The 22,774-nt window shown below is 37.2% G+C and overlaps 1 protein-coding gene across 2 annotated transcripts in view; it reads right to left on the bottom strand.

Annotated features, from left to right (window-relative positions):
- Positions 1-1,820: 1,820 nt before the first annotated feature.
- The window catches only part of VMP1 (vacuole membrane protein 1), a 128,531-nt gene continuing 107,577 nt past the window's right edge, over positions 1,821-22,774 (bottom strand). For both annotated transcript variants that reach the window (XM_079905408.1, XM_079905407.1), the window contains exons 10-12: positions 18,945-19,006; positions 3,310-3,412; positions 1,821-2,200 (exon numbers count right to left, since the gene is read on the bottom strand). In XM_079905408.1, the coding sequence (XP_079761534.1) occupies positions 2,057-2,200; positions 3,310-3,412; positions 18,945-19,006 (309 nt within the window). In that variant the 3' untranslated portion in view covers positions 1,821-2,056. The remainder of the gene's footprint in view (positions 2,201-3,309; positions 3,413-18,944; positions 19,007-22,774) is intronic.

The following is a 22,774-nucleotide window of genomic DNA, read 5'->3' as shown; positions in this document are numbered from 1 at the left end:
GGAGGAGAGCTGCTCTTCATTTGTTTTCAAAGCAAATTCATTTGAAAGAGTGAACAAGCCATCATAAGTCAAATGTATTATAAATCACTTAGACCTTCAGCCTAAGAAACTAGTCTTTGTTTTTCTTATACTTTACCCTGAAATAAATTTACCAACAAATCCCAAAGATTTAGTACAAACAGTACAAATCATATTTGCTTTCCTCTTTCCTTTCTTCAGACAAACATCAAATAAAATGCAGGTGAAGGAGATGAAACACAACTGGAAGCTGATTTAGAGACTTATACTAACGCTAAAGAATCTAAAAAATTATACTGGTTAATGTGAATCTGTTTAAAATAAAGCATTTGGGTACTGCTTTTCATGTAAGTAACTGTCATACTGCTAGAAAGTTTCTGGGTGGGGGGAAAAAGACTGTTAAGAAGTAACCTTTCCAAAACCCACAAGGCACGTTGCTTGACCTTTATTTATTTAGCTTTGATCACAGAGACTATCCCAATTTCCATAGAATCCTCATGATACTGCTACGATATCATGGCATAAAAGATTCAAAGTGCCAGTAGACATAAGGACCAGTTTTTTTAATCGTAAACCATGATGCTCGGTAATGTTTGAATGGGAACATTTGATATGGATGGTCAGATGAAAGATACCAAAATGTCAGACAGCCCATCGACTGCTGTTGCCATGAGATTCAACAGTCAACATCAGTCTGATAAGCTACCCGACAAGGTGGTACAGCCATGGAGATGTCACGACGGTAGGCAAAACAAGCAGACATTCAGGCAGGATTTGATAAAACCAGGCATTTCTGGCCTGTTGAGACTTAAACCCAATTCTACACTCAACATAATGTCAGTACCAATTTTCCTAAAGGAAAAAAGTGAAACTGTTTATTTTTTCCCAAGCAAAACAAAATGACCAAGTTCGACCAGAAACATCCCAAAGGAAAAATCACATAAGAACAAAACACTTACTGAAGAAAGGCAAGAAAATGAGGTTACATATAAAAGCAGATTTCTGTCTGTTAAAATCAGAGTACGTGCTGGGCTAAGAATTAAGATATGAGAAAGCTTGTTTTTTTAAAAAACGAGTCATTTTTCTCTCCATGTCCTGTGATTTGCATACTATCATCCCTCCTGTTTTCACAAGAAGTCCCCTTGATATACCAGTCCCTAAGGTGCCATTTCAGCAGTGTGTAGCCAGCTGCCCAATTCCAGCCCAACAAAAAATGCTTCGGTGGTGGCCCTTTCATGCAAATAAATGAAGGCTTAAGAAACTGCGGTTGTAGGTGGATATGGCAAGGTTGTATTTAGTTGGTAGAAGCTAAAAGGAAGTAAAAATATCAAAACGCTCAAGAAAACGGACACAATTTTGGAATGATCAAAGATGTCTTTATAAAGTTTTTTCATGACTTCATTCTAAATATACAGAATAAAAAATGGTGTCAGCTCATTTGTGAGACACCAACAAGATTTTCCTTATACTGTCTCAAAATTGAAAGATCAGCTTCCCAAGAGGGTGTGCAATGCATCATAAAATGGCCTTTTTTCAAAGGTGGGAGAGGAAGGGTTGGGCAGGATGGCATATTAAATTTTACCATGATAGACATGCAAGACTGTTATCCAATCTAGTATAATTTATATACACTTTTGATGACTTAGGAAAACAAAGAAGTCATTTGTGACAAGCCTAAAAAGCTTGACATATTGGACATACTTAGGAACCATTTTTTTTTTTGGTGTCCGGAATTCTTTAATTGTACCATGTGGGCTTTTGAAAATAACAAGTAGAAGGCCAGTTTTTGTTAAGTTTGCTGCTTAATATCACATTCCACCCTAATAAAATACAATTTGGGTTGAATTGACGGTGGATACCTTACCTTAACAAAGGAAGAGTATTGTCAGTGCAAGATATGGACTAAACTGCTTTCAGGGGAAAAAAAAAATTAAAATTGATATAGGTTGGAAAAGGGAATTTTCCTTCCTGGTTTGGAGTCCTCCCAATTTAAGGCAGAACCCGTCCATTTAAATTTTTGCAGTTAAAACTTTTCTGCTTATTTAGTTTTCTCCTCTGAGTTCAACCGCTGCTGGATTCGTTTGGCATAACTTTGTGCCATGGAGTTAATGATGGACAGGATGAAGTAACACACCATTACAACAACCAACTTCTCAAACATCCAGGACAACCAGTTTTCTCCCTGCAGGAAGAAAGGCAGAACAATCCACGAGAAATGCTCCATTAGTTCAGTAGTAAAAAGGGGACCACCTACCATGTTTTAACGAAAATAATGAGAACCTGGAGCTTACAACTTATAAAGCCTAAACAATTAAAAATGAAAAGTCTTGTGTCTTCAGCTACTGTGAAATCTACATTCAGGCTTTCTTACACCCAGCTATTAAGATTTCACTTTGTTAGATATAAAGTCAATGTTGAGTCATATAATTTAGAATGGGGTGAGTGTGAAGTCATCTCTTATCTTTCACTACATAATGTCTTTGATTAAATCTTACTATCTGAAGTCACCATGGAGATACTTTCAGAGAGTAGTGTCAAGATAGTTACACGTGTATATATTCTTGTTCCAGGATTAGGAGCAGCTTTTAAAATATAAATGTTATCTATTTCTGGAGTCATGTTTGGTCAACTGAGGGCAGCAAAGGGCCACGTAAAGAGTGTAAGGCCATCAAAAAACAAAAAAACCCAACCAAACAAGAAAAACACTATGCTTCCTTCAAGTTTCCCATTTCAGGTTATTGCTTACTCATCCTCTTCTAGTCATTTCCTTTGCTGCAAAACTGTTTATAGAAAAGGCAGGCTTAATTTAATTAAGTTTTTAAGTTCAGTTATGTTAACAGCTTTGGTTTATATTAAAAAAAATTATTTTCCCATCTGTGAAAAGAAAAATAGAGCAAAAATGAAGGAAGATATTCAGATGAACTCAGTAAGTCCAATACTTTGTTATGCTATAAATTTTAACTTTTTAATTCACTTGGAAAGTATACTTGCTACTTATAAATAAATAATTTAAGATCAAGGTAATAACTCATTCTACATAACAGATCCATTATTTTTCATTAGCCCAAGGCTTGTTTTTGGGAGAAGATGTACAAAATAGAAGTTATCAATACATTTTCTGATCTAGACAAAGGCACATTTGCCAGTAGGGAGTAAACCGAGCCTCAAACTTCTGCTAAGACTGACAAACCTCACTCTATTTGCCTAAAAATGCCAGTGAGTGCTGTGAATGTAACTTCGCCCTGAAACTGTGGGGAGTGGGGGGGAAGAGAAGATAGAGGAAAGTCTCACCTGTGGTGCGCCCGTTTCGCTTTTGTGGTGAAGCTTCTGACGCTGGGCCTCCAGGTATTCCTGGAATGGCTTCTGCAGAGATGGACCTATGCCAGGGACAGCACTGGAAGCAGGGTACAATAACCCAAGGAAAAAGATACATTTGGGAAGAAAAGCAGGAAAAATGTTAAAGAAAAATCCACTTACCGCCTCAACTCAAAAAGCAGGGATTAGATAGAAGGAGGAAAAAACCCAACAACAATCAGCAGAGCTGGCGAAATCCTGTGAACTCTTTTCAATGGATCAGAATTCATCCTTTCACAACCCCATAAAGGAGAAAAAGCTCTCCCTCCAAATGTTTAAGAAGAAAATAGGAGCTGAGAGTCCCTTCTAGTAGAAGAGTTAGTTCTCAGAGTGAGGCCAGCTCTCAGCTGATGCTGCACACTGGTGTGGTACAAAGAATAAAATGAATGACTTCTGAGAAGTCTCACATTTATCACCACCAGTTCCTGTAAGAACTGGTTTGAACCGATTAATAAGGAAATGACTTATGCTTGTGTCATCCCTAGTTGAAAAAGAAACTGCCCGCCCTCTCTCTGACTTGTCCCATCTTCTCAGAGGGGGCGGTCCTTTCTCAATCCAAGTCCTTATTAGGACAATCTGTGCGTCATCCTTATCCAAAAAGAATGCATTAGCAAATTTGGGAGGCACCTCCCACTAGTCAGAAGTCAGTGATTAACAAAGGAACAAAGAAGGAACTGCGAACCTTGAATCACTTCGTGGTTTATGGTAGGTGGTTTGCACAGAAACTACAGTACATTACTAAACAACTTGTTCTGAGATGATTGGGACAGTGATCTCTGATAAGTTTATGTACTCGGAGCTCCCTCTCACCTAGAATATGTGGAGGTAGTGCTGTTAAACCGGTTTGGCAACTGTAGGTACCAGGCTTCTGTTTTAGAAATGCTTGCAGGCATTTTAAAAAAATGGTAACTTGGGGCAACTTAGAAAACCAAACATCTCTATTTTCTATACCCTTTATTTTCTCATCTGATAATAATAGGGCTAAAAGCTAAATGAGCCCAATCTTTTTCCTGGGGCCAGCAAAAGGTATTTTATGTATTTGCAACAGTGCCTTATGTTCTCCTTTTTTAAGTAAGTATTAAATTAACTTCACTGCCCTTTTTCTAGAACAATTCAGTTGCTGCTTTCTGTAACAAAAAGCAGGAGTAGAGGAAGAGAAATTTCTTGCTACTATATTTACAAGAGGTGAACAAATACATAACTCCTGGCTGACACTTTTCTTTGATCCTTTTAATTATCAACCACCACACCCCTAATGGAGTCCTTATTTTATATCCAACACTGTAATTGGTACTATGGGGAAAGAAAAAAACTGCAAGAAATAGTCTATGTCCAAGAACTTAAAATCATTACAGGGATTCAAAACACACACACACACACACACACACACACACACACACACACACACACACACACACACACACACATATACACACACGACCTGATTTGCAAACAAAAGAATTTATAAATCAATAATAAATTTCTCAACTTTTTGGTACAGAAGATATACTCCAAAGAAAGTGAAGGGAAAAAAGAGAGATCAGTGTGGGGTGAAGTTGTTTAAAAAGTCCTTTAATGAATACTGAAGGATATGTAAAAAGGCCTGGATAGACATATGTAGTAGAAGCAATGAGTGCATTGATGATTCCAGAAGACCTGTATGACAGACGTCAAAGATGGAGAAGTGGGACTTCCCCCGTGGTCCAGTGATTAATACTCTGCACTCCCAATTCAGGGGGCCTGGGTTCAATACCTGGTCGGGGAACTAGATCCCGCATGCTGCAACTAAAAAATGGTCCTGCGTGCCGCAACTAAAGATCCCACATAAATAAGTAAATATTAAAAAAAAAAAAAAAAAAAGAAAACGGAGAAGGGAGGGAGACTGTGGGTTAACTCCTCTCATAGACTTTTACATGGCCTTACATTAGTACGATAAACCATAAAAGCTGTCTCTGAGCTCTGTTACTGTTTATTAGTAATGATTCTTCTACAAAGGAGCAACATAGTACAAACCTTCTCTTTAAAACAGACTTCCCTTGGGTAGTTCTTTATATAATGCATAAAGGAATGCAAATAGCTCATCCACTTACACTTGAACTAAACCACATGAATATAAAAAAAAATCCAGTAAAATAAATGCACAAAAAGATTGGCTTTGAAGATTACAGATTTATAAGAACTTTCCTTCAGAAATTCTTTTGGCCACAGGCACAGCTTGCAGGATCTTAGTTCCCCGACTAGGGATTGAACCCAGGTCCATGGCAGTGAAAGTGCCGAGTCCTAACCACTGGACTGCCAGGGAATTCCCAGAAATTGATTCTTTCACCCTTAATAACAATAACTTATGTCATTATTTTAAACTCCCAAGGATGGCTATAGTCAAGCCAGTTTTTTTTTTTTTTGAAAGTTAAAAAAAAACTTATTTAGAGAGGCTGAAATGATTGTATGCTTATTTGAACAGCTAGGTTGTACAAGAAATGACTTGAAAATTCCCTTTTTGATGTCCTCCAAGAGTTGGGTTCCATTATGTGTCTTGTTCTTTCTTCAGACCTCTAACTTCAGACTGACGTTAAGCAAAAATATGGCTTACAGTTTTCCTCAAATCATTCTTGGGCTCCAGGGTCAAGCCATTATTTAAAGAGAAAATTAAGAACCAAGACCCAATGGTAGAAAGGTTCTACTTTGCTGTTGTTGTTGAGGGGAATGAGGAAGGGACTGGCAACAATCATTCTAGATTCCTTTCAAAATAACTGGAAACCATAAATGATTTGCCATTGTAAGTCCATTAAGACCTACTTTTTTAGCTGATAGAGAATATATGTCATTACACATTTACATGATGTGTAACTTTCAAAGAATTATCTTGGGCTAATGCAGAGATTAATTTTTCAAGGGGCTATGGTGTTTGTTACATGCTTTAGAGAGTTTTTGGTGGTGGGAAGGGAGATTCAGTTTTTCATAAGAGACTAGGAACTGGTGAAAATAGAGAAGTTAAAAGTTTTTACAGCAAGATATTAACCAAAACTATTATGAAAAAATGCCACATGATCTGAAAAAATCTAAAAAGTTAACATATTTGAAAACTAGGTATTAAGTGTTACATAATGAATTATTCGTCAGGTCCTCTTACTTTTTTAAATATATTCATCAAAATTTTAGTTTTATTTTCATTTCTCTATGTCTACAAACCATGGCTTAAGGCCACACATGCCTCAGCTTATACAAAGCACTCTTACACTAAAGTTTTCTTAATTAACACGAAAGTTCTTTAAGTTCTTTAGATAAAAATTGAAATTACAGTTTTCACTCTTAACATACATTTAAGGAAAACAATAGCGCCATCTCATGACTTCATCCCTCAAGTTATTTTCAAGCAGCAGACACAAGTAAGAGTCCATTCTTACATTTAGGATTAATTTAAGGTACACACATGAGGAAGGAATAACTCGCATCACAGTTCAGTGTCTCTTTATAGTTGGCTCAGGAAATAAATGCCATTTTCTGAAAGCCATTGAATTCAGAGTACCTTGTGCACCTGGCTAAGGACCCTCATCTCAACCCATGGTGGGTGGGTGAAGTTCTCCATCTGTCATTAGGTGCTGATTAAGTTCAAAGTATTAGTTACTATTTTCCAGTCAGTGGTTGGATTTAAATATACTTAAACTAGACGTAAACAGCCATTTTCTCTAGGTGAGAAAACCTTAAAGAAGAAAAGAAAAAACAAAGGAAAACAAAAGCAAGAATAAAATTGATCTCATCTGCTTTTCCTTGCTGTAGACCTTCAGCATAGTGGGTAAAAAAATTTTTGTGGATAGTAATATCTTGATATTTATTTTCTTGGCACACACATTTTTCAGATAATATAATTCATGAAGAAACAAGTTTCCAACAACTTATTCTAATGGCAATTTTTGAACTTTTGTTACTGATTTTAATAAAGAAAGAAAGAAACAAACAAAACACCTCAGAAAATGCAAACAAAAGAAGGGAGAAAAAGTAAAGAAAAAATTCCACAGAAGTCTAATAAACCCACTCAGAGCTCAAAAGTGGTTTCATGGGAACAATATTTTGCCATGCTTATATACTTAAGTATGTGTTAAAACAAAAACAAGACAAACTTCTTTGCAAAATTCTGTCAAGGGCCCTGACCATTATGCAAACAAAATCTATTATTTTTCTATGTTTTTTAATGCATCTGTGACTCTGTTTGTGGAATCACTTATCTGATAAGAAATCTGTATTTTAAACTCTCCCCATATTGACTCATTATAAATAAAGGTCTGCATTGTGTTCCCACAAAAAGCCAGAAAATCTACCAGAGGAAGCATCACAATCGGCAGAGGTTGCATAGAGTGGGTGATGTGAGTACTCCAGTTTTTCACAATGCTTAAATTTTCATTTTATGAGCAGACACCTATTCCAAAAAATTCATCGGTCATTGTTATTCTGTTTTCAAGGGACTCCTTTCAAATTTTGTAGGTCTCAAACAAATTGGTTCACCAGATATAAAAAACACACCATTTGATTTACTTTGATTCTCTTCTCCATTACAGACATAGTCATCAATCTAGGACTTGCTATTAAAAGACCCGAAATTTTCCTGTTCATGATTCTGTTTGGATTTTTCCACCCAGATGAGTGTTTTTTATTATTATGTGCCATCATGAAACTGGGGCACAGTGCTTAATGACACAGAAGTAACATAAACTTTTTAAAAATTGATTTGTCTTGTTTAGCCCTATTTACACAGGACCTATATAAGGTTAAGCAGTTGAAATGCCTATGGGAATTAAACAGGTATTAATAAAGTAAACTTTTAATACAGGCTCTGCTTTGTTAACCACTTTTTTTGAAGATCTTAGCATTAATGTGATTGTGTAAGTCATATCACTGGCGTTCCAGAAAATATACTGTCTGACATGGATTCCTAGTAAGGCTATAGGGCAGTAAGCCTTTATCTTTCTTAGAAAAAAAAAGTATGTGCAAAAAAAATTTTTTTTAACCTTCGTTTCACTATTTGTGCAGTACTTTGAGGCTGATTTATTTAACATTCCTCTAATGATTAATCAGAACATGGAAATAACACTCTCAGGGTGTGGTTAGTTAAACCGCGGAAAGCTTATGAATGTGAGAAAATGTTTTTAGAAGAAGATTCAGGTCAGGGGTAGTATTAAAAGAAAGGGAAAGGAAAGGTTTAATCAAGTCTACTGCTGCTATAATTCAGAAAGCATAATAGAGATCTTTTGAAGTAGACTACTTTTTGATAGCACCAAAAGCAGCTTTTAAGGGCAGAGGAGCCTAGACCAATGGTCTGCGAACATTTTTGATATTTGTACTTACGCAAATAGTAAAATGTACAAATACAAATTAAAATGGATAAAATATGGATGGAATCTTAAAAATTTTTAAATTGTTACTAAATGTCTTACTAATTATGACAGCTTTCATGCTATCATTAGCAAATATTTCTGATTAATGGGACATAGAAAAAACAATAAATTGCAGCATGCCCACTGTAAGCCCCTTTTGTACCATGGAACTCTTACTCTAACCCTAGCCTATGTTTGTAATCCATGATTTGTGATATTCTGACATGTGGATTGAGGGAGTGCCAATCAGATTGATGTAAACTATATCCTCCATGTATGTATAGCCATATAAATTATATGTACATATACTACCATAATAATGTTATGTACATTACAAAATACACAAAAAATAACAAAGATGAAAATAAATATAAATAGAAGTTCTATTTTAGTCCCACTCCAATGGTGGAGACCACTGGTTTAGACCAGGAAACTAAACCACAAGGGGTACAGATACTATACCTTGTTCCCAAAAGGTCAAAAATATCTTAAGGCTTAGTTAGCAGAACAACTCAAGGCAAAACTCTTAGGTAACATATTAGAGAAAAGAAAGCTATTTCTACAAAGATCCAGATTAAGTGTCTCTTTTTTGCTCATCCTTCCATCCTTTATAGTGGCTCCTATAAAGAGGGCCTTTAAGAACCTGAATAGCCAAATCTCAAGAGACTGAAATCCTGTGCCCACAGTTAAACTTATATTTATGTTTTAAATGAATATCAGGGTCTTTAGAATTTTCTTGATTGGGTGAGGATCATTGTATGTAAATCAATAAGTCAAATTTGACTCCAGAGAATTCTATCAATTGAGATTTGTCCTGGGAGCTGAGAAGTAAGTACAGCCGTAAACAGACTCTTCTAGACTGAAGCTACAGGCTCTTCTGCTAAAGAGATTAAATTTTACAATTAAGGTACTGGTAGGATATATTTTCAGGGATGAAATAAAAGCCCCTCCCTATCCCACCTCCATTACATGCTGATCTGTCTTCTGAACAAAAGAGGCAATGATAATACGGTAGGTAGAAGTTCAGTGACAAGATGGCCTAGCAAGTCCCTTTCTTGATAACAGTCTTATAAATAATTCTTTGTTTTCAGAAACGTGCACATGTTGGTCAAACACTGTAGAGTTAAACACCACACCACCATAACCAACCCCACCCCCGGCCCTGCCCCCACTGGGCAGGGAGGCCAGGATCTAAACAGGCTTAACGGTTAGTACTTTAATGAGTTGTCATTTCCTGTCTGATAAAGATTCTCACAGTATTTAACCACCAGTTTCCCTGGGGCCCCGACCAATACTAGAACTCTATTCATAGTCACTCAGAATGGATCTCAGACTCCTGACCTGATTCAACAATGATAGATTTCCCTGCAAATGAAACAAAAAGTCTTTCCTCCTTAGGTAGACTGCTCAGGAGAAGAGGCAGGCAAGGCAGAGGGGAAGTAATTTATCAAACAATCTTTCTGAAGAAGCCAAAGGCCATCATGCTAAAATCCATTAATATTTATAGCCTTTAAGTCCTCAGAGATTAGAGAAAGAAAAAAGAAAAAAAGATACAAATTGACCCCTAATTAATCCATGAACCCAGGAATATGACAAGTAAATGAACTGGTGTTGGCTGCAAATAAACATATTTAACCCGGTAAAAATGGGATCCAGTAATCCCATGTGACTGAAATGAAAGAGTTAAAATCTAGGGCTTTATCATATATACAAGTTTGAGTTGATAGTCTCTGGTACCATCTAAAATTCGTTGTGATTCAACCTCAGGATTTGGGATTAAAACATCTTGAATTTCATTCACAGCTGTGCCCCTTTCAAATTATTAAAACCTCTTTTGTACTCAAGTTAGTCCATTGTGCGCTGAGTAGAACTGACACCATGACACCATGGTGATGACACCGTCAGTTTCCTAGTGGCTGTGTAGAAGGAAGACCACTGCTTTATCCAGAAACATCAGGTGTACTGTTTCTACTGCCTCACAGCATATTTCTATCACAGGCGTCTTTCAAAAAAAAGTAACCCTCAATTGCACTTGCTTTCCTTTTTAAAAAAAATTTATTTGTTTATTTTTGGCTGCATTGGGTCTTCGTTGCTGCATGCGGGCTTTCTCTAGTTGCAGTGAGCAGGGGTTACTCTTCGTTGCAGTGTGCGGGCTTCTCATTGCAGTGGCTTCTCTTGCTGCCGAGCATGGGCTCTAGGCGCACAGGCTTTAGTAGTTGTGGCACGCAGGCTCAGTAGTTGTGGCTCACAGGCTCTAGAGCGCAGGCTCAGTAGTTGTGACACAAGGACTTAGTTGCTCCGCAGCACGTGGGATCTTCCCAGACCAGGGCTTGAACCCGTGTCCCCTGCATTGGCAGGCGGATTCTTAACCACTGTGCCACCAGGGAAGTCCCTTCATTCCAGTTTTGAAGGAAGAAGTGGTTAAGGAGAATAAATCAAACCACTCAGGCTTTTGATCCTATCTCCTTACAGCTCTTACCATTTACATGAATTTAAATATGTTTCAGTTTCCCCATGAAGACAGTGATAGCAAGTACCTTATAGATTTTATTATGCATATTCATAAAAACAAATGTAAAGCATCTGGCACACTGAGTGCTTACTAAATGTTATATCCAACCCACGTCCTTCTTTTTCTTCATTTGTATTTTCCATCTCTAGCTTTTAACCAGAGTATTTCCCTCAGCCTAAAATACACAGAGGTCTCTCCTAATAATGAATAAATGAATTCAATTAGTCAACAAATATTTATAGAACACTTAAAATGCGTCAGGTATGACCTTGGCCTGACTTTTTCTTTACCCACTATGTAGGTTAATATAATTGGGTTTTAGTTTTCATCATTCTACAGAAATGCTCTAATTATGGTTAATAGTAACTTCCTAATACAATGTCCATTTCTCACCTTACAGTCTAACTCCAGTGTTCTTGCTTTAACCTTTAACTATCTGCCTCCCAATATCTATAAGAAAAATACAAAGGAGTTAAGAGTCAAAAGAGAAGATAAACTACAGGAAGAGGACACGAAAAAGAAGGAATTTTCTATCTGAAGTACAGAAGATTATATTAAAATCAGCATGTACAACTGATTCTCAGCAGCTGGGGTCTTAAAACCTCTGTATCCTCCTCCGATTAATACAGTTATTTGTGTTCCACACTTCCATAACTTTTTCTGACAATGATCAAAAAAAGTCAAAGAGAATCAAATACATAAACCAGGTTTGTGTATTTTAAAATGAAAGGGTAGGGACTTCCCTGGTGGTGCAGTGGTTAAGAATCCATCTGCCAATGCAGGGGACACGGGTTCGAGCCCTGGTCCGGGAAGATCCCACATGCTGCGGAGAAACTGAGCCCATGCGCCACAACTACTGAGCCTGTGCTCTGGGCCCCGTGAGCCACAACTACAGAGACCACGTACCACAACCACTGAAGCCCGCGCGCCTAAAGCCTGTGCTCTGCAACAAGAGAAGCCACTGCAGTTAGAAGCCTGCGCACTGCAACAAAGAGTAGCCCCCTCTCGCCGCAAATTAGAGAAAACCCGTGTGCAGCAACGAAGACCCAATACAGCCAAAATAAATAAATAAATAAATAAAAATAATAAAATGAAAGGGTAGATTTTCTTTCTGTAGAAGAAAAAGTCCAGACCAATATGGCTCATTCTGACCACTTACAGAGTGAGGAACAAGAAACAACATTAAGATTCAAGCACTTTATTACTCACTGGTTAAAATGATCTCTCTTGCCACAGGCAAGTCTGACTCTTGAGGTCAAATGTCAAGTTAACTTAGAAATAGGAGACAGCAAAGAAGAGCATGGAACATTCTGTATCTGGTAAAAAAGTCCCTGCTCCAGCCAACCCCATCCCCCGAGTTCAATGACTGAGTTATGGAAATTTTCTTGTGTGGTAAAACTGGGGACTTTGTCTTCCAATAAGACTCTGGCAACCTGACAATGAGCCAATGTTCTGCATATGGTTTGTTACGAGTCATATGCTTAATGTTATTTTCTGGGAATTCTCATCCTCTATTTGGTGAGAATATCAGAACATGTCATTTTAATCATGATTTTAAAGTTAGACTTGGTCATGCTCTTTAAGAAATATGTCCAGGTCTCTCTCATTGGAGAAAATCTAAAATTAAATAAAAATAAGTTTAAAATCAAAGAAAGAAAGAAAGAGAAAGAAAGAAAGAAGAAAGAAAGGAAGGAAGGAAGGAAGGAAGAAAAGAAAGAAAGAAAGACTGCAACAAATGTAAGGCCTTAGAAGCTCTAAAGTTCCCTGGTTCTTTGGTTCTGTCCTCTGACTTACTTCAGCTTAGGATATCAGAGAGTGAAAAACTCCATTACATGCCTAATCTTTTTTCAGAAACTTTTCTCTGTCCTCTTGCCAAACATACTATAAACCAAAAGGCTTTTTCAAGGCTATTATCTGTTCTAACCTTTCAGAATATGTAACTGATTCATTACATCTATTCAGATTTTCATATATAACTAGACAGCCCTTTGATTTAGGAATAGGTAATAGGGATACCTTTCCCTAAGCCCAGGGATACTAATGATTACTTTCCAGAACTGTCCAAGAAATAAATCTACAAATAATTATTTCTGGTCAAGGGAGGGGAATTATTTACTCTTAAAATTACAATACATTTTGGAGGTAGGTCTTATATTCTCTCTGGGACGTTAGGACTGTCATACCATGATAAACTATACTAAAAATACCACAGTCCAAAGGCACACTTATGTAGCTGGGCCATTCCATAGTTACCCTGAGACTAGAAGCCGTTTGGGGAAAGGGATATTTCTTTCAGTCATCAGTATAGCATTCAAATCTGTATAAAACTGATCCTAAACCTCACCACCAGAGATGCAATGGTCAACACTAAATAACTCTTTCCCTGACACCTGGGGAGGTGAGTAGCCTGACATGGCAGGCCACAGGCACACCTGCCTAGACAAAATTTGACCCTAGACAAAACTAAGTTAACTTATCACAATGAAGGGTTATCTTGCTTATGTCCAGTCTCTCTTTCACTCACCTTTTCCCTCTTCTATGTTGTCCCTTTTATCATATTCTAGGTTCCACTATGTGCTCATCTATCTTGCACTAAGAAATGCTCACAGAAGCATTGTCCAAAACAGCAAAAAAAGGGACTTCCCTGGTGGCACAGTGGTTAAGAATATGCCTGCTAATGCAGGGGACACGGGTTCGAGCCCTGGTCCGGGAAGATCCCACATGCCGCGGAGCAACTAAGCCCGTATGCCACAACTACTGAGCCTGCGCTCTAGAGCTGGTGAGCCACAACTACTGACCCCATGTGCCACAACTACTGAGCCTGCACTCTAGAGCCCGTGCTCTGCAACAAGAGAAGCCACCGCAATGAGAAGCTCACGCACCACAACGAAGACCCAATGCAGCCAAAGATAAATAAATAAAATAAAAAGTTAAAAAAAAAAGAAGTAAATAGTAATAACAATTGCATGTAAAGTGCTCACTATGTTTAATAAATAGTACCCTCAAGAATTATTTGTATAATCTTTGATGAAAAACTTTGTCCTGATAAAAGGTATTTTACTGATCAGAGAGTAAAGAAATGGGAACTTCCTTTAAGGAGAAGTAGGCCTTCCCTCAATCTTCTCTGAGAGCATACAAAGTAGTCACCTAGCATGCTACCTTTCCATTCACAGTCAGTAGAAACTTTGGAAAATGAGATGAGAACACAGGCAACATAAAAATTGAGAGGAAAGGCATTTTAAAAATCCACATGGCTTAGAATTTTAAATCACTTGATATGAGTACATTTCAACTACACTCTAAGATATTTTGAGACAGGACATTTTACATTTTGACTGGAAGTTGGAAAGATTACCAGTGGCCTCCTGAACTGGGGAAGAAATGCTACTCAAAGAAAATATATTATTTGAGAGAACAGCAGCTAAAAGTGGATACAGACAGGAAATAAATAACTGGCCTGTGGCAGAGTTTATATTCAAACATAGATTGGTTTTGTCTAAAGCCTGTGTGTTCTTTTCATATTTCACTCCATAGCTGTCCTTACTCTTGGGATTCATTTTTTCATTCTTCCTTGCCTTAGTATCTCATAATTTTATTTTAAATTTGAACTGTTGCTGACTTTTTCTTGGTCTTTTCTTTTGATTTTTACTCTACCATGGCAATTCACCACCCTCTTAATTGTGGGCACATAGTTTTAAACATCCTTCAAAAGGATTCCAGGACTTCCCTGGTGGCGCAGTGGTTAAGAATCCGCCTGCCAATGCAGGGGACATGGGTTTGATCCCTGGTCCGGGAAGATCCCATATGCCGCGGAGCAACTAAGCTCGTGTGCCACAACTACTGAGCCTGTGCTCTAGGGCCTGCATACCACAACTACTGAGCCCATGTGCTGCAACTGCTGAAGCCTGCATGCATAGAGCCCCTGCTCCACAACAAGAGAAGCCACCGCAATGAGAAGCCCGCGCACCGCAACTAAGAGTAGCCCCCACTTGCTACAACTAGAGAAAGCCCACGTGCAGCAACAAGACCCAACACAGCCCCCCGCAAAAAAAGGCTGTATTCCAAACTTTCTAGTTTAGTTTGATGATTTGCCATATATACATATATATATATATATATATATATATATATACACACACCATTTATATCAGTAGTTTTTACAGTGTGAAAAGGGAGAACAATCAAAGGAGAATGTTTCTATAGCAAATTACATGTAGTATTTTCAGTTCAACTCAACAATGAGTCTAGGGAATCAATCTGACTGTTCTCCTTCCCTTTTCTGAAATAAATTGCTAAGCTATTTATTATGATATAAAAGAACAAATTTAGGTCTTCTAAAGATTCATTCTCCTGGTTTAACTTAATTTTCAGTCTAGGTTTGGTGATACTATTTATCATCATTTATTATCATCTGAACACTTATATAGCATTTCCTACTTCAAAATGTAGGAAAACAAACCATGTCAAGCTCAATTAGAGAATCTGATTAAAAGATAATTTTATTACAGACTAAGATGAAAAAGATACCCATTAGCATGTGGTAATAAAGAATTATTATTACAGCTAAGTCTAATTATTTATACTGCTTAATAGTTTATCTAGAAAAGAAGTTGATGGGTAATCCCTGTAGACAGTACTGGGGAAAAGATGAAGATATCAGGACGTTGCAACATTTGTCTGTTGCAAACAGTTTTTAAAATAAGACACACGCAAAACAAAACCACCACCCATTCCACTAGGCCTTGAATATCTTAGAATAACTTTATGCAAAACCATCTTTAAGAAGAATCACTGGAATTTCTTTTTTTTTTTTGAGGGGCTGTGCTAGAGGAGATAGTTAAGGGGAGGGGCTACTGATTTTTTAATTAATTAATTAATTAATTAATTAAATTTTGGCTGCATTGGGTCTTCGTTGCCACGTACGGGCCCTCTCTAGTTGCGGCGAGTGGGGGCCACTCTTTGTTACGGTGCGCGGGCCCCTCATTGCAGTGGCCTCTCCTGTTGCAGAGTATTGGCTCTAGGCATGTGGGCTTCAGTAGCTGTGGCACGTGGGCTTAGCTGCTCCATGGCATGTGGGATCTTCCCGGACCAGGGCTCGAACCCGTGTCCCCTGCATTGACAGGAAGACTCTCAACCACTGCGCCACCAGGGAAGCCCAGGACTACTGATTTTGAAAAACATAAGGAATAAGAAATTCTAACTTTAATACATTGGCCTAAGCTTAAAGATACGTTTATTGCTATTTACTGTAGATAATTAATATAATTTCTTAGAAACTCCAAAGGCTGGGGAAACAGAAGAATCTGGGCTCTACAAATAATTTGCTGATTCTTACTGACCAGATCTTTATTTGGACGGCACCTGTTCATTTATTCACCAGATATTTATCAAGCATCTGCTATGCGTCAATCAAGATGCCAGATGCTATGGACACAACAGCGAACAAAAATAGGCATGGTCTCTGCCATTAAGAAGTTTACAGGTTAGTTGTAAAAGGACAGTAATCACACACCCTCAAACATGAATGTAAAAATACAACTGTCAGTGCATGTAGTACATACTGCTGAGAAAAGAGGTCCCTAGGAAAGAGGGTAATTGTGACCTAGTCAGGGAAGGTGTTTTTGTGAATATAGTAGCTGAAATCCAAAGGACATTATCTAGGCCAGTGATTCTCAATGGGATTGGTGGTGACAGTGGCGGTTTACTTGCCATGGAACATTTGGCAATGTTTGGGGACATTTTTGATTGTCACAACTGGGAGACACTATTGGCATCTAGTGAGTAGAGGAAAAGGACGCAGCTAAATATCTTACAATGCACAGGACAGTCCCCCACAACAAAGACATCTTATCTGGCCTAAAATGTCAATAGTGCCAAGGTTGAGAAACCCTGAACAGGACAAAGGGAAAAGCCTGAGCAAAGACCAATGGTGAGAGACTCAAGCAGAGAAAACTATAGGGGATAGCTCATTCAAGGCTATAGAGACCCAGTAAGGAGTTTTAGCTTTATCTTAAGAATGAAGGGGAAAACAAGTGAAGGGTTTCAAGAAGTGGAGGAACTGCGGAGTGAGGACAGTGGTGGTGACAGGCTCAGGTATGATTTTTAAAAGGTTACTAACTGCAGTATGATGAACTGATTGGAAGGAAATGAAACTGGATGTGGGTGTTTGAAATAGGTAGCTAACTAATATAACTTCTTAGAAGCTCCAAAAGCTGGGGAAACAAAAGGTGGTAGTGGCGAGGATGTAGAAGTAGCTAGAAAACTTCCTTCTATAAATGTTCAGTATGGAAAAAGGAGAAAGAAAGAATGTAGGATGCTGCGTGCAAAGCCATTCCTACAATGTGTGGGTCTGTGTGGTTTGTGTGGTAGTCCTACATGTCCCTCAGAATTCTCTCAAGGTGGCACAATAATCTGTAGGAACGGATGAAATGTCTTCTTATTTTAAAAAAAGGGACAAGAATATTCCCTCTTTCTTTTCGAATGTGATATATGATGACCTATAAACCACTTTGTAAGAATTCAGGCAACAAAAAACTGGAGTAATTAAAATTTAATTTACAAGCCATAATCCATATTTCTAATCAGAAGCTTAGGAAGTAATAAAATCATTAGCTGGCTCCACTGAGTATATTCTCAAGAATATGTTTTTCCTCAATTATTACATTAATACCTAAGTAGAAAATATTAAAAACTATTTTATCATAGAATATATCATACATAGAAAAGAGTAAGTATAATATATAGTGCATGGTTCAAAGAATAATAAAACTAATACTCATGAGCTCACTACCAAGTGGCAGTTGTTTAATAGTGAATATTTTCATAAACATCTTGTTTTATAAATGGCTTTTAAAATAGAGATTTGTGTTAAAACTACATAAAGGGCATTCCAACTTAACACTTTTCCACCATAGGGCAGTTAACACTATTAAATGAAAAGAAAACCTCTCACCTGTAAATACTGAATAAAAAATCATATATTGAAAAAAAAAGGGTTCATTTAATATCCGGTAGGATTCACATTCCAGTTGACATTAATTTGATTAACTAAACAGGTCTTTCTTTACTGTTTTGTCAAAGTAAACTCCAAAAAATTTGTGACACTGTCATTTAAAACGTATGTTAAAACTGGTCTGACTTCTTTAAACACAAAAATAAATGCTTTGGATAGTTTAGCCTTTTAAAATGGCCTAATTTTTCTCTAGTGAAGTAATAGATTCAGAACACATATTTTGGTAATATCATGCCTTATTTAATGAAATATTAATATTTTATGTAAGATTTATATATAAATGAAATACAACTGTGTATCTGGCATCCAATTTTGGCTAAAAGTCATAGCATTGTACCAAAGCACCATTAAACTCTAACTATATACACATGTCTTTTACATAAAGAGAATTTCATACTTCTTTGGAGGGGCAAGTCTAAAACTGCAAAGCTTCTTTTAAATCAAGAATTATATGACTTGATACATGTTTGGTTTAAAATTAAACAAGGATAATCTGAGCTTCATCCTTCCCTGCTGTAGGGAACGAGGTTCACCTCCAATTTAAATAATAACAGGGCAAAAGATTTTTCCTTCTCAAAAAATAAAGAGCTATCACAAAAATTCTATACCAACGAAGTCTTTTTTATATATTTCTTCCCATTCAAACCATGATAATATTAGTCCTTAAAGAATTACTCACCCAATGAAAGCCACCATCTGCTCCACTATGTGTTTGCTGAATGTTATGATAACGAAGATTTTCTGTAAAGAAAATGCCAGTTAAAATAAATATTTCTCATCAAAAAAAAAAACAATATAAATTCACAATTCTGATAATAGTCTAAAAAGGTGACCATGCTGCTGCTAATTGCGATTTAAAAAAATTTTAAGAAACAAAACAAAACACCATTTGACAAATGCTATGTACTTTGTATTTTAAAGATGTTTTTCCTTAAGTACAGTTCTAGTCTTGCCAGGATACGTGACCATGTCTGAGGGAGAAATGTGAGTCATGAAACCCAAGGCTGGGTGGATGTTCCACATGTTCTATGTGTTTTATTTTATTTTATTTATTTATTTTTGGCTGTGTTGGGTCTTCATTGCTGTGCGTGGGCTTTCTCTAGTTGCAGAGAGCGGGGGCTACTCTTCGTTGCGGTGCGCGGGCTTCTCATTGTGGTGGCTTCTCTTGTTGCAGAGCACAGACTCCTGGCATGCGGGCTTCAGCAGTTGTGGCATGTGGGCTCAGTAATTGTGGCTCACGGGCTTAGCTACTCCGCGGCATATGGGATCTTCCTGGACCAGGGCTTGAACCCGTGTCCCCTGCATTGGCAGGCGGATTCTTAACCACTGCGCCACCAGGGAAGCCCGTTCTATGTGTTTTAGAATGGTGTATACAACTAAAGTCATGGGTTCCCATATAGCCTCCACCACTGAAATTAAAGCTTATCAGCCTGATGATAGGTGTCTGGGCTAAATCTAATCAAGAGGATCTTTGAAAAGACTATGTCCTTCCTGGACAGTTCTTATAAAAGTATCATGAAAGTTCCATTCTCAGATCCTGAATGAGCCTGGAATTTCAGGTTTCGGGTACAAGCAAAGGCATCAACAAGTTTTGGGGGATCATTATCAGACCTGGGTCATTGCCAATTTGGTATTATTGAGGTATTCTTTATTAATTAAAGATGTTGATACGTAACTTACAAGTAAAGATGCCTTTAGGCTAACAGGTAGCAAATATTTTCAACTCAACAAATGTTACAAAAAGTATTTACTATGGATAATATAAGCATTATTAAGGGCTTTCAGGGAACACAAAGATGGGAAGAATACTTCTTCAATACCCTGAAGAAATTAAAAAATTTTTCTATACACAGTAGAAAGATGGTTAAGTACAAAAGATATAAACTGTAAATGTCATTAGCGGTGAAAACAATGTGTTACAGAAGTTGAGAGAAAGAAAAGGTCATATAAGTACAATTAATTAGAGATTCAAGAAGGTGATATTAAGGTTTAGCTTTAAAGGACTGAGAATAATTCTCTGAATAAATATGACTAATTCTAGATTCTCTCTCCCAGTTCCTGATAACAAACTCTCCAGTGCTTTGTTACTGTTGTTAAATAGTAACTATAGCCTATGTAACCAAATGGGAGGGAAGAGAAATAAAATAAATAACAATAGTCTTCTTTTTAGCCATCCATTATGAATCTCAGGAAAGTGGCTAATTCAGACTAAAGCTCATTATTTCAGGTAGAAGACTAATAAGGCAATGATATTTTCTTAATGTCCTACAGTTAACAAAGACATTGGCAGCTGCACAGCTGGATATGTGTGAGGAAATAAGACTAAAAAAATAAGTTCACAGTCCTTTTTGGTGTTTGTTTATGTATCTATTAATGTGAAAAAGGTATTTACTTATCTCATGAAAAAAGTAAGCACATATAGATATCAAACAATTACAAGATGGATGATGATTTATCAACAATCCTACACAAATGGTGTATGAAGATTATGAAACTAATAAGACAATTACAAGAGATCATTTAGGGAGAAAAGCATTAATATATGGGGACTCTTCTAGTATCCATACTAAAAGCCAGTTAATTGGAGCTATAAATCTTTTTTTTTTTTTTTTTTTGCGGGACGCGGACCTCTCACTGTTGTGGCCTCTCCCGTTACGGAGCCCAGGCTCTGGACGCGCAGGCTCAGCGGCCATGGCTCACGGGCCCAGCCGCTCCGCGGCATGTGGGATCTTCCCAGACTGGGGCACGAACCCATGTCCCCTGCATCGGCAGGTGTACTCTCAACCACTGCGCCACCAGGAAAGCCCAGGAGCTATAAATCTTTTACTAAGAAACAGAGGTAATGGTTTGCCTCTCAGTGATTTCACCACCATGTGTTCCCTACCATCATTTCCTAACATTCAAAATAAGCCAATGCCCAGATAATTGCACAATTAGACTTTCTTGAAACAAAACAAGACTTTCTTCTTATATATAACAGCTTGAAAATTCACTGTGCTGGGCAAGACATTTAAGAACATATGTCTCAGAATCATTCAAGCTTGAGGTCTGGGTGGGGATTCTACCAAATAAACAAAAGGCACAGATCCCCAAAGAGCCCAGTCAGCCATGTCAACCATGTGCACAGAGGAAATAAGGGTAGAGTAGGAATAATTAAAAAAATATATATATGGGTGTAGGGAACTAATGGTGCCAGAATGAACAAAGAAGAAACTATATATCTATAAAAGAAGGGTCCTCCAATGGAAAGAAGTATCTTAGACTGATTCATATATTAAATATTTACCGAGCGCCAAGGACATGTCAGATGCTATTCTAGGCACTAGAATACCTTAGGGAGCCAAGAAACAAAAACCTCTGCCCTCATGGAGCTTATATTTCTGTACACGTATGTGTGGCGGTAGGGGGAAAGTTGAAAGGCAATAAATAATACACATGATAAGTAAATTATACGGTACATGAAATACTATATGAGTATGCTGACTCCTTATTTTCTTCATCATTTAGGAGAAAGGAAATATTTCTAAGGGAACTTCTACAGGCTGAGGAATTGAACTTGTCCAGTAGAAAGAGAAATCCTTAATTAACATTACTAGGTGGGCTGATTTCAAACTTTTAGGGGAGGTTTAACAGATAGCACGATTTTGGTTTGAATTCTAGTCCCTCCCATCTATGAAATGGGGATAATAACCACCTCACAGGATTGTTCTGAGATAACCATGCAAACTGCCTGGCACAGGTCCTGATAAACAGCAGGTATTAAACAATTCAGTTTTCGTGATCATATAAATACAGTTAAGAAGGCATTGCAAAAGAGTGGAAAGAACACTGAACTTGAAGCTGACTCTGGTTCAAATTCCAGCTGTTACTTATTCTTTTAGGCAACTATTACCTATTTCCCTCTCTAAGTTTGATAATTACAAAATGGGAGTAGTAATTTCTCTATCCCAGGATTATGAGAATTAAATCGGGTGGCATACACTTTAAAGTGTAAAGTACTCTATTAAAACATTAAGCATTATTATGATAACTTGAAAAAATCTACTGAGAATGTTAAAAAAATATACTATTTTTGAATATGCTATAATGAAAAGTCTGATAAGTTACATACCCTATAACTATAGGGTACTTTTAGCATAATATATTTTATTGTATTTTATAGAAAGTTAGTACATAAAGCAGGATACATTAAATTTATGGATTCCTAGAAAAGTTGCTGTTATAAAGGGAATTAAAATAATCTGTTATTGTTCCTTAGGTATTAATACTTTCAAAGGACTTCAAAAAGTTAAATGATTTTATCATTTGGAAAACCCTATTATAGTATTTTAAATCTTTCCCAAAGTAACTAGCATTCCAGTATTTAGAAACCCATCGTCATTGAACAATACACTTAACGTAAGTAGGAGCAATTATATTCCTTGAAGGAGGAAAAATAAAGCCTTGAAATTCTGAGTGATTAGCATGGCCAGAGAGTAGATGACAAGCTCAATAAACTCATCCTAAATG

The sequence above is a fragment of the Stenella coeruleoalba genome (assembly GCF_951394435.1).
Source record: "Stenella coeruleoalba genome assembly, chromosome: 19".
In the NCBI taxonomy this organism is placed as follows: domain Eukaryota; kingdom Metazoa; phylum Chordata; class Mammalia; order Artiodactyla; family Delphinidae; genus Stenella; species Stenella coeruleoalba.
Note: the sequence above shows the minus strand (reverse complement) of the source record. Positions and strands in the feature narration are given on the sequence as shown.